The following is a 14960-nucleotide window of genomic DNA, read 5'->3' on the forward strand; positions in this document are numbered from 1 at the left end:
TGCAGAAACCAGGTGCAGTGAAGAACAGGCTGGAAGTGTCAAGCACTCCTGAACTGGGGAGCTCAGAGTTCAGGCACAGTGTTGGAGTGTCAGAATATCATCAATAACTTCCAGAACTAACAGAGCAACAGATCATGATTTAGAACGTAAATGCTCTCAAACCAAGCAAACTCTACATTTTCGTACTTTCTGGCTGAAAAGCAAAGTTTAATTACTGCTATTTTTACAGCAAATTCCATGAAATTACTTATTCCTGACCAATTACAGAGCTATAAGAAGGCAAAGAGGTGAATGGCAGCACTCATTGCTTGTCAGCCTCTCAAGGCCCTGAGGGAAAGTGTCCTGCCACGCACATCTTTCCAGAGCATCATATTTACACAAACAGAAAAAAGATTAGTCCTCCTGCACAGCTGTCTGTAGCTCATGGATACCATAGTCACTATTCTGACATTTTTATTTATTGGAAACATAAGCTTATCTTACTCCAGTGGTAAAAAACATCTTCTCCTAACTCTCGCAGCTTAATCCTCTTTGTGATCTGAGAGATATCTAGGAGAAGAAGAGAAATAAATCCAATACACTCAGTTAATTGCTCAGTGACAGATAATCTTTTCTCCTCTGTTTTCTTCCTCTTCTATAAAAAGAATACCAAAAAGTAAATAAAAAGCCCTCAACTAAGATGTGGAAAAAGTCTGCTGAGAGGATAACAATGTAATTAAAGTCAGGCCCAGCCTGATGCAAAATCTCATTTACTGTGTACAGAAGCAGCAGCTCACTTGCCATCCAAAGCTCAGTGAGTACAGAGCCTTAGCACTCTAGAAGATTGTATAGATTCTTCCCATCTCTCTTTTCTTACTGTATTTCATCCCTTCATGTCTGTCGCCAGTGGTCTCTTAATTCATCAGCAGTTTTAGAAGGGCGATCTCCATCCATTAGTGCTGCAGCCAGCTGTAGCTAAACTAGCTGAAAAATTACAAAGAAATGCCATCCTAGCAGGTGGTAGTGTGTTTATAAAGAAGACAGATTCATATCTTGTAGGCGATGGCATAGTTATGTTATAGATGGTTACAGTCCCATCAGTCACAAGACTGCTTAAATCACCCAAGTACACCTTCAAATGACAGATGTGCTTATAACCAGCTATAGCATAAATGACTCGTGTCTGTGACATGCTTCTAAACAGGCCCTCATCATTCATCAACCTTTTGAGAATACACTCGGCACAGGAGGAAAGAGTGGTATTTCTTTGTCATGTATTCAAGACAAAGATTCCTCTTCACTTGTGGGTACCTGCAGAACTACCTTTCTCTTCTATCCTTCAGAAACAGAACTCTTGACATCAGAAATCAAACCTGACATGAGATCATGCTTTCTTCCATTCCCCAGCATCAAACCTAGAGGCATGAAATAAATTAAAGTGCAAGATATGTTTCTCCCCTTCTCTCAATTCTGTTTTTTTTCTATCCTTTTCAAACAAGCAGGGAGATTTAAATTAACATGTCACTTAAGCAGCCAGGAGGAGCAACAGCTAATAAGCTCTCTATCAGGTGCATTAAATAATAAAATATGCCCATCTTGTAATTGCTTTCCATCACACTAAGAACAGAGAAGCTGTCCTGGGATCTTCATAGGGATATTTACTAGTGACCTGAAGGAATGCCTGCATGGTGAGCAGGGATCTAACAGCAGAGCCAGACTCAGGACAGAGCATAATGTAACCACCTGGGGCTTACGTAAGGCAACAGGATCAAGGAATGACAATGAAGTGCACTGGCAACTTTCCGAGCAGTCATGAGCACTGAAAAGCTGATCAAGAATAATGGAGCACTGCAAAGACAAGTGGGTTGATTTTAGCTATCCTGGTTCTTCTTCAACATCTCCCAGTCCAAAGCATTTGCCCAGGGATTCTGGATAGTTGGCCATGCAACTGTAATCAAGTGCTGACAAGTGACATGTGCCAAGTGAACCTGAAGCTGGTGGGTTCAAAGTAAGACAAGTGGTTCCTTAAATAACCTGTGGAATTTTTTGCTCTAAGATGTCACAGGTACTAAAAATTTTAACACGTTCCAAGAGATATTAAGAAAGTTAGCTCATGGGATATTAATCCCTGATATATACTAAAACCAAAAAAATTATTCAGAACCTGATAGACCTTAAACTGAAGGTTGAGGAAGGACCCTAAACTTCAACCCTAAGAATGAATGCTAGGAGAATACTGGAAGGAAGTGTCAGATATGATAATCCTGTTCATATATTCTTTCTTAGACTGTTTTTTGGTAATAGGATAGTGGGCTAGAGGAAACAATCAGGCTATTACTATGTTGTTAATCACGTTCTGATATTAGGACTGTCTGAAGTCCAGAAAAGTGCACTGCACTCACTAGCTCTAGGACTGCTACACTGCCAAGGCCCCACCTTCTGGTACATCCTCCAGTGACATCCCCACAGTCCTTTCTCCTTTAACCAGGGTAAATTTTATGTCATTGTGGCATGCTCCACAGAAACCATTTCCGAAACAGACAATAGCATAAGGTCATCAGCATGATTTTGTGCCCATATTGATACACCTCAACAGGAAGCGTTTTCCACTCTGATGTGGCTGTCCTATCTTCAGTCCTAAACCATTATCTCAACGCAATCCTGCATTGCATCACATGAGTAAAGTCGTTCTTCAGCACTGTCAGCAATGGGGAAGGAGGCGTCTCCACATACTGAAAATGCCATACCTTCCTCAATAACTGAGGTTAGTAAGAGGAAATAAAAATAACATATTTCATATTTATGGATATTCTTTCTCAAAACCATTGAGAATTTAAACAATCTAGCCCAAACTCCCTTCCGAAAAACATTGCCAAAGCCACAGTCCTGAAAGACCCTTTACTACAGCGTGCACACCATAGTAAAGACAAAGCTAGTAGAGACAATAGGATCATTTTTGATCTCGAGCCATAGCAGCAATGCATATGAAATGGACAAATCTGGTTATCCTCCCACAGCAGGATGAGAAACCATTTATCCAACCCCACAAAATACTAATACTTTTGAGTGTTTCTGTTCAGAACAAATCCTAGAAGTTTTGTATTTCTTTAGGTTTTCGGGGTTTTTTGTCTGAGGGGTTTTTTTGTTTTATTTCTTCAGGCCAGTGGGTAGCTGAGTTCAGAATACACTCCATGTCAAATCCCTCCTCTGTCATTCTCTTAAAACCCTGCTCAGTTCCTTGAACAGAAAGGTTATTTGTTCTACTTCTGACCCAAAAATCTTCCTTGGAAACAAAAAACCTTTCCTAAAGAAGTTTATCAAAACAAGTTCATCCTTACAAGAAGTTTTAGTTTCAAACACCCAAAGTTTTCTTGTATCAAGACAGTAGCCTGTCCACCTCCATCAACAACCTGCATACAAAACCCCTAGATTTCCCACCAAAGTTTCACAGATGGAACCACAAGAAAACCTCCCTTTCATCTGTTACAGCTCATGAAAGTACCACTAGGGACACGTGAAGTAAACACCCCTTAGATCCATTTTTCATAGAGATAAAAACAGGCACCATCTGCTCTCACTGAATCCAAATAACAGCCTTAAGAAATAGACCATGGCCCAGCTCTTTCCTTTGGTTCACAGAGTGCATGATGTGCTTTCAAATCATGAAAGTATCAAGGCATTCCCTACAAATCAGTCCAGTAGTCAACATCACACAAGTAGAAATCACTTATCTGGTACTAATACTATCAGTTCTGAATAAACAGGCGTTGAATACTCATTCACAGGTATTCTCCCAGTCTTAGTAGCACTGACTTTTCATAAGCATCATTTGGGCAGCAGACAGCCATTAGATCCTTCATATAAATAAGGACTTAAAGCTGTTGAGTTCTCCTAAAAATAAACCAATTGGTTGATTTGATTCTGAATAAGATGGGAAAGGGGAAATCAAATGATAGCACATCCATGAAGTACATTATCTAGCTGAAATAAGACAATCAGACTTCAGTTTCTTTGTCCTTGAGTATGAAAGCAGTGAGAGGGAGATAGAGAGAGGCGGGGGGAGTAACTACAAACCTTCCAGCACATTTCTAAAAATCCAATTAAATTCAATAAAAGAATTATATCAGGTTCTTCCTATTTAAGTAAGGTGGTAATTATTAACTCAATTTATCTCCATACCTCCAAAGAGAGCTCTCTGTGATGCTTCCCAAGTTGTAGTCATACAGCTTTGTCAGAATTAGAATCACCTGAAGGCAAAAGAAGAAATCATGGTTAGTCTCGAACAATTACAATCTCATAGAACTGAAATGACCCCAGGGAGGGCTTAGGATTCCTTTAATGGGTGCTTAACATAATTGAATGCATTGCTAAAAGCATTTGCCTAAACTGACATGGGAAGTATTTGCAGAGAGGCATGTTGAGCCAATCAGACCTTTTCTTGCTCAGCTCCTCTGCGTGATATCACCAACAGGTTCTTCCCTTAACCCCAGGAGGCAGAGTGCAGTGGGAAGGACCTGACATGCTAGACAATGTTTCAGGAAACAAGATGAGATCTGCTGTATACAGTAGAAACAGTGATTACTTTCTGCTCTGTTTCACCAGCACTGAAACTGCTGATCTTTTTCACAGCTGTGGTACACAGATAACCCACTAGCCTGTCTCCAGTCAAACTCTTTTCGGTTGTAGAGGATGATATAACACAAGCAAATGATCACCAGTTTTGGCCTGGGAGACTCAGGCTAGACATCGGGGAAAAAAAAAAATCTCCATGAGGAAAAGAGTTCAACACTGGGACAGGCTACCCAGAACCTCTGGAAAGCCTCCATCCTTGGAGGTTTTAAAGACCTGGCTAGACAAAGTCATGGCTGACCTGATCTATAGCTGGTGATAACCCTGGGTTTGAGTAAGACATTGAACTACAGACCTCCAAATGTCTCTAACAACCAACATTTCTATGACTTCAGTGAAAAGTTTTAGATTTAGCCAGAATGGAAGTGTTTCCAGATTTAGGAGTTTTATTAGCTCTTTTGATAAACAGCTTTTCCCTCCTGCCAAAACAGACACTTCTAGAATAAAATTATCTTAGCGGGGGGAGGAAAGCAATTTTAGCGAAAAGAATTTCCAGCAAAACATTTCAGCCTGGTCTTTTGTTAATGTCTTAAAATAATTTCTAACTTTCAAGATGATGGGCTCCTTTAACAAGACTGACATTTAGGACATAAACTACCGGACCATTACTATTGCTACTAACTTATTTTGCATTTCACCATGCCAGGTCACTGTATATCTTATCCTCCTCTCTATCCCATTAAAACCGCAGTAAATTAAAGAGGCACACTACTTCTTATCTGACAAAAACACTGATCTATATACCTCTTACTATTTTCAGCCTGGGTTCCTATGAAATGAGGCTCACAGATACACATTCCCCTGCTCCCTTGATAACATCACCAACTTCAACCAATTTGGCAGAGAAGCAAAGGACTGGAGGAAATTCAGTCCTTGTAAGCCCTGTGCAAGCTGGCACCAGCATGGCAGAGGAATAGCCACATGGCTGCTTGCACCAGGGGAGAGGAACAAACCTCACCACCGCCATTTCCAAAGCCAAAAGCCATCCTACCTCTTACACACCAATGGCACTGAACCAGCCACACCAGGAACTACCTCTTTCCAATATGCTCAGCATGCAAGACAGCAGAAAAAGCATGGCTACGTGGGAGCTGAGGGCATAAGCGAGCATGTAGTTACTTACTACAATAGAGAAAGGTATAGGGGACAGAGCACACACATCTGACAGACATCTGTTTCTACAGCACAACTCTGTTAAATCCCTCCCAGCATGGAGAGAGGCTACCCAAAGCATTTCCTATCTGCACAAACACAAGTCATGTGCAGCTGGTGGGGGAGACAGGAGAGGCACCTGAAAAAATGGTGGTTTACCAGGGCTGACCATCGCTAAACATCCTTCAGAAGAAAAGCAGCCTCCCTTATTATCTGGTCCCATTTTAATCTCCCACTTCCCGCTATGCCTACTTACTGCTTTGTGTCCAAAATGAGAGCCTCATCCTGCTATCCATAAGTGGCTGCAAACTCGGGCTATTAAAATGCAAACTCCATCAGGCAGAAGACAAGGTGGGGGGAAGACACCCCGACTTTCTATCTCAGTAACACCGCACAAACGACTCCACAGAGAAATAAAGACTGCGGAAGAGCGTCCCCAGGGAGGTGCCCGATGCCCAGGGCTGCCCCCAGCCCGCCCCGCTCGCGGGTGCGGGACAGGACCTGGCTGCGAGGCCCTGCCCTGCCGCCCCGCGGGGGAGCCGCCGGCCTGCGCTGCCCCTCGCCCTGAGGCGCAGGCGGGGCCCGGTGAGGGCAGGGCAGAGGGCAGGGCAGAGGGCAGGGCAGAGGGCAGGGCAGAGGGCAGGGCAGAGGGCAGGGCAGAGGGCAGGGCAGAGGGCAGGGCAGAGGGCAGGGCAGAGGGCAGGGCAGAGGCTCCCTGGGCAGAGACCAGGGGCCTGCCCCAAGGCTGCCCTCAGCACTAGGCCCAGCCCGGCCCCGAACTCCCGCGCGACCCCCCGGTCCGTCCCCGGATCCCGATTTCCTCAGTGGCTCCCTCACGTTTTCCCCCGCCAGCCCTGCCCCACAGCCCTGCAGCGGCAAGCCACCCCCAGGCCCCTCCAGGTGCCCTGACCACCAACCCCAGACCCCACCATGCCCCCCCAGCAACACCCACCCTGTGGCAGCTGGGGACCAATTCACCATGACCCCAACCCTCCGAGTGTCATGTCCCCCCTGAAATAGCCCCACAGCGACTCCTGCCTTGGCCCAGGGCCCACAGGACAACACACATCCCCCGGCACGATGGGGGACGTTCACGCAACCGCCATGACCCCTCCTCTCTGCTCCCCAGGGCACCCTGACCCCTCTGCTCCCCAACACACGCAACCCCACTGCTGTCCAGGAGGTGCTTCCCTCTAGCCTGGAGGGTCCCTCTTTGAAGAGGCGGCCACCGTGAGAAGCGCCAGCCGCCTGCCAAGGCATCAGATGGCGGAGCTGCAGAAGGCACATATGCTTCGCAAAGGCTTGTGCCAATTAGGGCTTTGTAAGTGCTAAACTTCAATCTCCACCCTCCCAGGAATGCTTATCAGTGACAGCAGAGCAGCTGTCTGCTCCAGATACAGAACCATGTCACTGCCATCCCTCACAGCACCCTCTGAATGGGTCTATAAATCCCTTACTTAACAAATAAATAAAAATTAAGGGGGGGGGGGGGAGGAAGAGGAAGGGGTGTGCGCATAAAGCCTTTCTGAATAACAACTCTCCCAATGTAAGGTAGCAGTGAACTCCATGAGGTTCAGCGCCAGCCTGCATGGAGACCTGCTTGGAGACCTTCATTACAGCGTGGGAGTTGCACGTACCCTCAGCTTCAAGCTTCCCTTGGATCTGCAAAGCAGCTGGACAGTTGCTTATATCTTTTTCCAAGCCTTGTCTTCTCTTGGCCCTGTCCTCCTCTGCTTGCCAGAGGAGCCAGAGATGTAAATGACTAATGAATATTTCCCCTAATGAATATTTTGACATCTGGTAGTTTTAGAAGCAGACCTGAAGATAGCAGGCATAGAAACTGGGAAGAGTAAATAGGAAAAACAGTGAGGTTTTCCCCCCATTCTTTGCCACTGGATGATGTAATCTTGGGGAAGATCATACAAGAATCAAGAAACACTTTCCCCATCTGTAAAACCCAAGAATTAGAATCAGGCTAATTTTGTGGAATACTAAGATTAGCAGTGTGTAATTACCAGTGCTACATAGACAGAGACTTATTTTTCACAAGTTATTCAGATTGTAATTTTTTTTTTCCAGCTGAGGGGAAAAAAAAAAAAAAAATCACAAATCTCAAAGCTCCCATGAAGGAAAACTCCATTGAGAATTTTAACCTCCTCACTTGAGAGCAAAAAAATTGTAACTGACATCCCAAACCAATATGCACTTACAAAAAATTAAAAGTGCCAACATAAGAAACCAAAATATTTCACTTCCAGAGAGCTGAAATGTCTCTCTTGTTCTTTCCTCTTCCCCCAGAAATTTCAGTAAAGCCCACACAATCTCACTTAGACTGCTGTAGTTCTCCTGGAATTGATGGGTAGTGGGGGGAGGAGGCAAGGCAGGGGGAACCCAGCTGCATTCCATCATACTTCTTTTTGATATAGCTCTAACAGTCCTTCTGCAGAGGCATCCCTGGACCTGTCCAAATATGCATGTTAGTTGCAGACTAGCTACATCTAGAACCCTAAATAATATTGCTTCATGCTGGAATTTAGGATAAATTCTTAGCATTTAACATTTCCAAGCTAATATTTTGTATTTGACACCACACTACAGCATACATATGCACTAGTTTGTTGGGTAATAGCTTAGATATCTCCACTTGGTGTAGATATCGTATTTCCAAAACACATAAGGGCTTTCCTATAGGAAGCTTTCTCATTTCTGTGGACCTGTATCAGCTCCTGAATATCTTTAAGCCTATCCCTAGTTTCAGCAATCTCCTTGTGCCATTTACTGTGGCTCAAATACTAGCAATAGATCTGCTCAAACATGTGTGCAAAACAAACAAGTCATTGGGCAGAAAATTAGTTATTTCTGCCCTAGAGTTCAGTATTCTCTTTTCCCTTTAGTAACGATATTTGAATAACCTATGCAAGGCCATGATTTTAGTTATATTTACTTTTTCAGAAAACATATTTCTCCTTTGCTGTTCTCATTTCTTTGTTATTTAGCCTGCAAAGGTTAGTTCATGTTTTTTTTTGTTTGTTCTCTGTGGTTGTCACTATGTAGTACTGAGGAACCTAATGAACAGAGACATGCATATTATGTTCTTCTAAATGTCAGAATAAGGGCTGTGAAGAAGCACAGTAATGAAATGAAAAATATTGTCTCGCTTTTTTTTATTTCTTCCTTTGTTTTTGTTTTCTGGGACTGTGTGTTTTTCTCCCTTTACCACTTACCAATCAATGCAAGCTAACAAGAGCAAGAAGAAAAGAACAAGCAAACTAGAGATACAATGAAAAGGAGCTGAAAATCCAGTCTTATGCCAGCTCTCCTGTGAATACAGATAACCCTTCCTATTGCATAGAAATGCAAGGCTTCAGAAAGTCTGTTCTTCATTAGGATCAGCAGCTGAAGTGGGCTATTCTGCCATAGCAGGTAGGGAGGAGGAGAGACAAAACTTCACTTCTGCATTGATAGCTCAGAGCAAAAGGTATTTGATCCTGGGTTTACCACATCCCCAGTGAGTACACTAACCATGAGGTATAGCACTAAAAATGATTTGAGTTACTTATACAAAGTGGAAAAGCCCCAGCAGGCAAGAAATGGACAGAAGGCCTGGTGGGTTACCACACTTACCTAAGACAAGACAGACTGACAGAAGAGGTACTTAAACCTGTCTCACCCATCTCCCAAAGGAAACCAGTTCCCAGTGGCTCTTCTAGGAAGGACAGGATATTCGCATCTTGGACATCATTATGGTTTTCTTCAAACCAAAACAGCATTTTCAAGGAAAACGCACTTTGTTAATCACTCCTGACCTGTGATTGCTTTTTAAGACTTGGGATGCGAAGGCCCATCTATAGGTTTCAAAATGGAAATCAGTGGCTGGACAGAAGATACTGCTCTGTGAATTTGCCAGTTTAGGCCTTAGGAGGCTTTTTGCTATCTTGGGAGAAATTCTAGGGTAAACACAGCTAAATTTTTGCCAGACCTACCTTGGCTCATATTCAACTGGTCTATGCTGTCTCGCCGCACCCTTCTTTGCACTTCTGACCCAGGTTTAGTACTGGCTTAAATCTTTGTCTTGACCTTGTTTTCAGCTGCTCTACAAATGCATCTATCCAGCAAGGCTCCCAACAGGGCATCAGCCAAAGTTCGTCCTTTACTGCAGCGCTAGTTCCAAATTTAATGCAAGGATTACTTTTAACCTGACTTTTCTCCCCAGCAAAAAATATTTAGTCTCATCAGAGAGTGCTGAACCAGCTGGCCAGGAAGGTAGCAAACAGAAGTCTGCACACTGCTGCTGATCAGGGTTCGTAACACATTGGGAAGGAAGCGACAGGCTACACTCTGTGGCTGTGTAACTCATCTACTGCTAATGATGTGTCTAGAAAGCAAGCAAGCCCACACTGAGCTGTCTTCCGCCACAGCTACACAGAAACCAGTACCTCAGCCAGCTAATAGCACACTAGGTCAGGGATCTGTAACACTCCACACTGCTCATTGACAATTGCAAATTTACTCCTGGGAACACTACGTGAGCACTATGTTAAAACATGTTCACACTTATTCAAGCTCAGCTAAACAAGGACGTGGACTGGAACAATGGTGTTCAAGGTTTGATCACCATTATTAAAGACCTGCTACACAGTGTGGTCTGTGATAATCCAACTCAATCTCATTTACACCAACAGTACTCTCAGCTTGGATACATTTTATCAGCTGTATTCTCACCACCACCCCCAGGTCCTCTCTGCAAATGCTTTCCACTTTACACAGCACAACAGGGTACTAAATTCAAGCAACTTTTGTAGCTCCATGGTGATAGACGTTTTCCAAACAGAACACTATCAAATTTTTAAAGGTGTTCGCTATAACTTCTTGGGCTTTGATTTTTACAGCGTTACCTCTAGACTGACCTAAAAGTGTGCCAGAAAGATTGGCCCTACAGGATTCAAGTGCTGATTTTGAAATCACAACAGACCTTTGCTTATGAAGACAGAAACAGCACCTCTGCTTTAATGTTTTCAGACTTCCATGCTTTGTATGTATGCTTGCATCTGTGTCAGTCAAGAATGCAGCTGTCCTGGGATAAGCCACAGTACTAAAAAAAACATTTAGTCAATAGTCCACTTTCCTGACTTGCACACCATCAGCTCTCAGTATTACTTGTGTACAGACTGCTCCTTATTCAACATTTTGTTGAAATCATTTGAAAAAGTGATGCAAGTGGCATATTTGATAAAATATTTCTAATGCCTGACTGCAAACCACTTACAGCAGCCTTCTGAATCAGTTTGAGAATCAGTTTCTTCTGTAGACTGTTAGCGCAGTCAGACATCTCTTTGTGACCACTGAAGTCCCAGAAAAAAAAGGAAGGTTTCCCCCCTGCAACCCAATGAAAGCCTTCAGGATGCTATTCTGTCCTGACTTCTTGTCCAGCACCACAGATTTTTCTGTCTCAAGCCACAGCCTTAGGAGCACATTAATACCTAGCATAGGATAACTGAGACGGGTCTTCATGAACTCCAACGTTAGTCCTGTATTAGAACTAATAACCTGATCGGAAGCTTCTAGTTTCAGTCACCTACCAGCTACACACTCTACACTACAACCCGATCTTCAGGATGTGCCACAATTTGAGAAAAGAGCAGTCTCAACAGCCTTCCCTCTCCTGTGGTGCTCTCCACCGCTGCAAGGAACATGGGACACTTCCAGAGCTTCTGAGACTCAAAATACAGCATGTGCCATTTGGTTACTCTATTGTTATGAGCTGCAAATGTTTAGGTATAGGGATTGTCTCACACAGGCACAGAACACAAGCAGTCTCCAATGTAACTATTTTGTTAATAAGGTACTGTAATACATATAGCTATGTAAAAAAATGTTAATGGTGTAACTATCCTTTACAAGACTCTCCTGATGAAACAGCCACACTGTCTTTTAATTGGGAAGAGAGAAACAAACATCCAGCCACAATCAAGACAGTTTAATGAATCCCGTATTAAACTCTAGAGATCCTGTCCATCGCCTGCTTAGCAGGAACATAAGTCAATAACAAAGCAGCACTAAATTAAGTTTTCACAAGCTTGTTGGTCTGCTATAATTGAGCAGGAAGCTAAAGGACTTGAAGCTTCCTTATGCATTATGTGTTAATAAACCATGTTTCTCAGGCTAGACTGCAGTGTTTGAGAGTATGCACCATTCAATCAAAGACTGGAAATAATTGGGCAACACCTATCTGTTCCTTTCTTCACCTCTACTTTCCCAATACAGCACAGAACTTTAGAACTGGGAAAAAAAGGGGGAACACAACCAGAACAGAGGAATGTTCTCAATGAGCTGTTTGGTGAGGCAGGTATGTGAGGAAATGTTTTCAAATAAATCCACAAATAAGTCTGAATAATTCATGACTGAGAATTTTACAGGCTGCTCATTAATAAAAAAGACAAAATCAAGAGAACTCATTATTTGGGGCAAATTACTTGTACAAACCTTGTTTTTCATATTATTATTATTTAGCAATTTTATACCAGTCAGCAAGTATCAGGGTCTCTAACAACTATGCGAGTACCAAGAACTATGGAGACATGAAGACTTTGTAATTTGCTTTCCACCTGGACTGCAGATCAACAGGCTTCCTTATATAAACACATCAGTAGGCAAAGGAGGAAAGGAAAAGTGTGATGATACAGAAGGACAGCCACATAGTTACACAGCTAGACTACAAACTCCCCATTTCACCACAGTCTTTGTTATGATGAATCCATAAAGGAAAAATCCCTTCATTTTTCTGCATCCTTCAATGGAGAGAAAAAAAGGTCTGATATTGCCCACTATCCCACCTGTGACAGAAGACAATAGCAGAAGTTTAGAGAGAAAGCTTTAAAAATTGTCTGTGTAGAAGGTGATTCTTCCCCTTACTTTCAGCAATCAGCAGATTACACTCTTCCTAATTCAAAAACTATTGCAACTATTGTGCCTAATAATAAAAGGATCAGAGAAAGCAAGCAAGTATGATCTAAGATGTGGAATGGCCTTTTTAGTGAGAAATTACTCCAACTCTCAATCCAAGAAAGAGACCACAAAAGGAGATATGAAAGACATCTGTGAAGTCGTAAGTGTTCTGAATTGATTATTCACTGTTTTTCAGTACACGAAACCTAGGACAGCAAGTGAAACTGGGAGGTCCAAAATACTACATATACATGAGCTGGGAAATTCCTTCCCACGGTATTTTGTGGGTACTGAAAACTTAACATCGGTTCAAGGGGAGACAGGAAAAGTTCAGGGAAGAGATGTGCACTGAGGTCAATTAAATAAATAAAAATATATCTAGCACAATATTTGTGCAAGTTTTCCCAGGCATGCAATCTTAGCCACTGTTGGAGAGGGGATATGGCCAAGTATGACAATTCTTTTGTTCTTATAGCTACCACAGGTAGCTCTATCCTTCATAAATTTGTTTAAATCTGTTTATAGTTATTCATATTTTTGGCATCTGTAAAAACCACCTGTAGGCAAGCAATTCAATGTTTGCCAAACATGGATACTAGTATTTCCTTTCTTAGTCTTGTATAATTCAATCAGTAGAGCAAGATGTATGGCAGTTTCTATTATACTCAGCTTACAGGGGTCCCTGGCATGGTGACAACTTTTAGAGGAGACAGCAATACAAATTATGATAAAGAGAGGCAAAATGAGGCATCTCTCTCCCTCAAATCTTTTAAAGATAGCCCCAGTCTTCATGCTTGTCATCAGCATGAAACAGAAATTTGTTACGGTCTAAAAAGAATTTAAAATACTACCACCACCAAAGCAGAGAGAAGGAAATTCTGTTTCTGCAATAGATAAAGCCCAAAGGTCAAGACACAGAGTTACTGCTGCTCCTGGCTCCGAAAGGGACACAAATCTAGGCCTACCACATTCCAGAAAAAACACCTTAGCCACTGACATGCTGAATAACTTAAAGGGGAATTAATTCCCTGCTTTGAACCCCTTTTCCAACACTGAAATCCATTTTCACAAATTCCCCTTTCATTCAGTGAGAATCTGTTTCATGGATATATTTCTGAGCAGCTCATGTGCTTAATGAACTAAAAAAAAAAAAAAGCTAAACCCGATAAATTACAAGGAGTAAAAGGAAATTCCAGGGAGTAAATTACTGTAGGAAAAAAGAAGAGATATTTAGGTTCTGAAGTAAATGTAATAGATTTTCTTCCAGCAGCAGAAGTAGGCAGGAAAGAAAGGAAGGTGGACAAAAACAAGCGGAAAAAAACGCCTGTCATCTTGAAATGTTTTAATACAAAGGCAAATAGTTAAGAAAGAGACAAGGTTTCATTTCAGAAGACGAAAGTTGTTATAGAGAAAATCAATTACACACTATAATTGCCTTGATGCTTAAAAGCCATTAGCATGAGAGCTCTGTGCATATTTCAAGAGGGAAATGCAGTATTCTGTTTATTCATTTCACTGAATACCCATATAGGCCTTTGGGGGATTATTTTACAATTAAGACCAGAGGAGGGTAAAGCCCCAAACTACTTAGAAGGAAATTTCTTCTCTTACTCCCTATTACATTCGCTGTCAATCAGCAGCTCTTGCTTAAACATGAGTTACTGCCAGTGATTTAGAGTGGACACCCAGAAAGGGTGAAAGGGTCAACTGGAGAAAAGCACTAAGCTGTTCTGTGCCTGGCCTGCTCTTGGGCTTGCTATTGAATCACTCGGAGACATTCCGGAGGCTCTGGACTTTGCCAAGGGACAAAGATTTTAAGTGCTGACAAGCCATTTCTGAAGCGAATTTGGAAAGCCTGCATATCTACAAGTAAAAACTTGCTTCTGAGGAGTTTCTCAGACACCTGATCTTATGTGCAAATTAGTGCTCCAGCATAGCCACTGGCAGCTAAAAGAGAGCAGCATACAACACTCTCAGAAAAAGAGGAAGAGTGCAAGAAGAGACTTTGTGAAAACATGCCACTCGGCCATTAGGCTCCTATTTTGCAAGCTATATTTATGGTCATGCCTTTCTGGTTAAGACCCAGAAGTTTCTGAAGGATTTAGAAATACCCATAAACTCCAAACACACACAATATTTCCCAAACCAGTAATCTAAACCTCCACTTGAATGTAATTCACCCAACTCTGAAGAAAGAATGAAGAGGAAAAACATCACAAAAGACAACAAAGTTGAAAAAAGCTGAAAGTAGAGGT

General features: G+C 42.4%; 1 protein-coding gene across 4 annotated transcripts in view; it reads right to left on the reverse strand.

The window, feature by feature from the left end:
- Window positions 1–14960, reverse strand: part of SORCS1 (sortilin related VPS10 domain containing receptor 1) — a 314437-nt gene that overhangs the window by 214853 nt on the left and 84624 nt on the right. For all 4 annotated transcript variants that reach the window (XM_052799499.1, XM_052799497.1, XM_052799498.1 and 1 more), the window contains exon 2: window positions 4159–4226. In XM_052799499.1, the coding sequence (XP_052655459.1) occupies window positions 4159–4226 (68 nt within the window). The remainder of the gene's footprint in view (window positions 1–4158; window positions 4227–14960) is intronic.

This window comes from Harpia harpyja, chromosome 10 (assembly GCF_026419915.1).
Source record: "Harpia harpyja isolate bHarHar1 chromosome 10, bHarHar1 primary haplotype, whole genome shotgun sequence".
In the NCBI taxonomy this organism is placed as follows: domain Eukaryota; kingdom Metazoa; phylum Chordata; class Aves; order Accipitriformes; family Accipitridae; genus Harpia; species Harpia harpyja.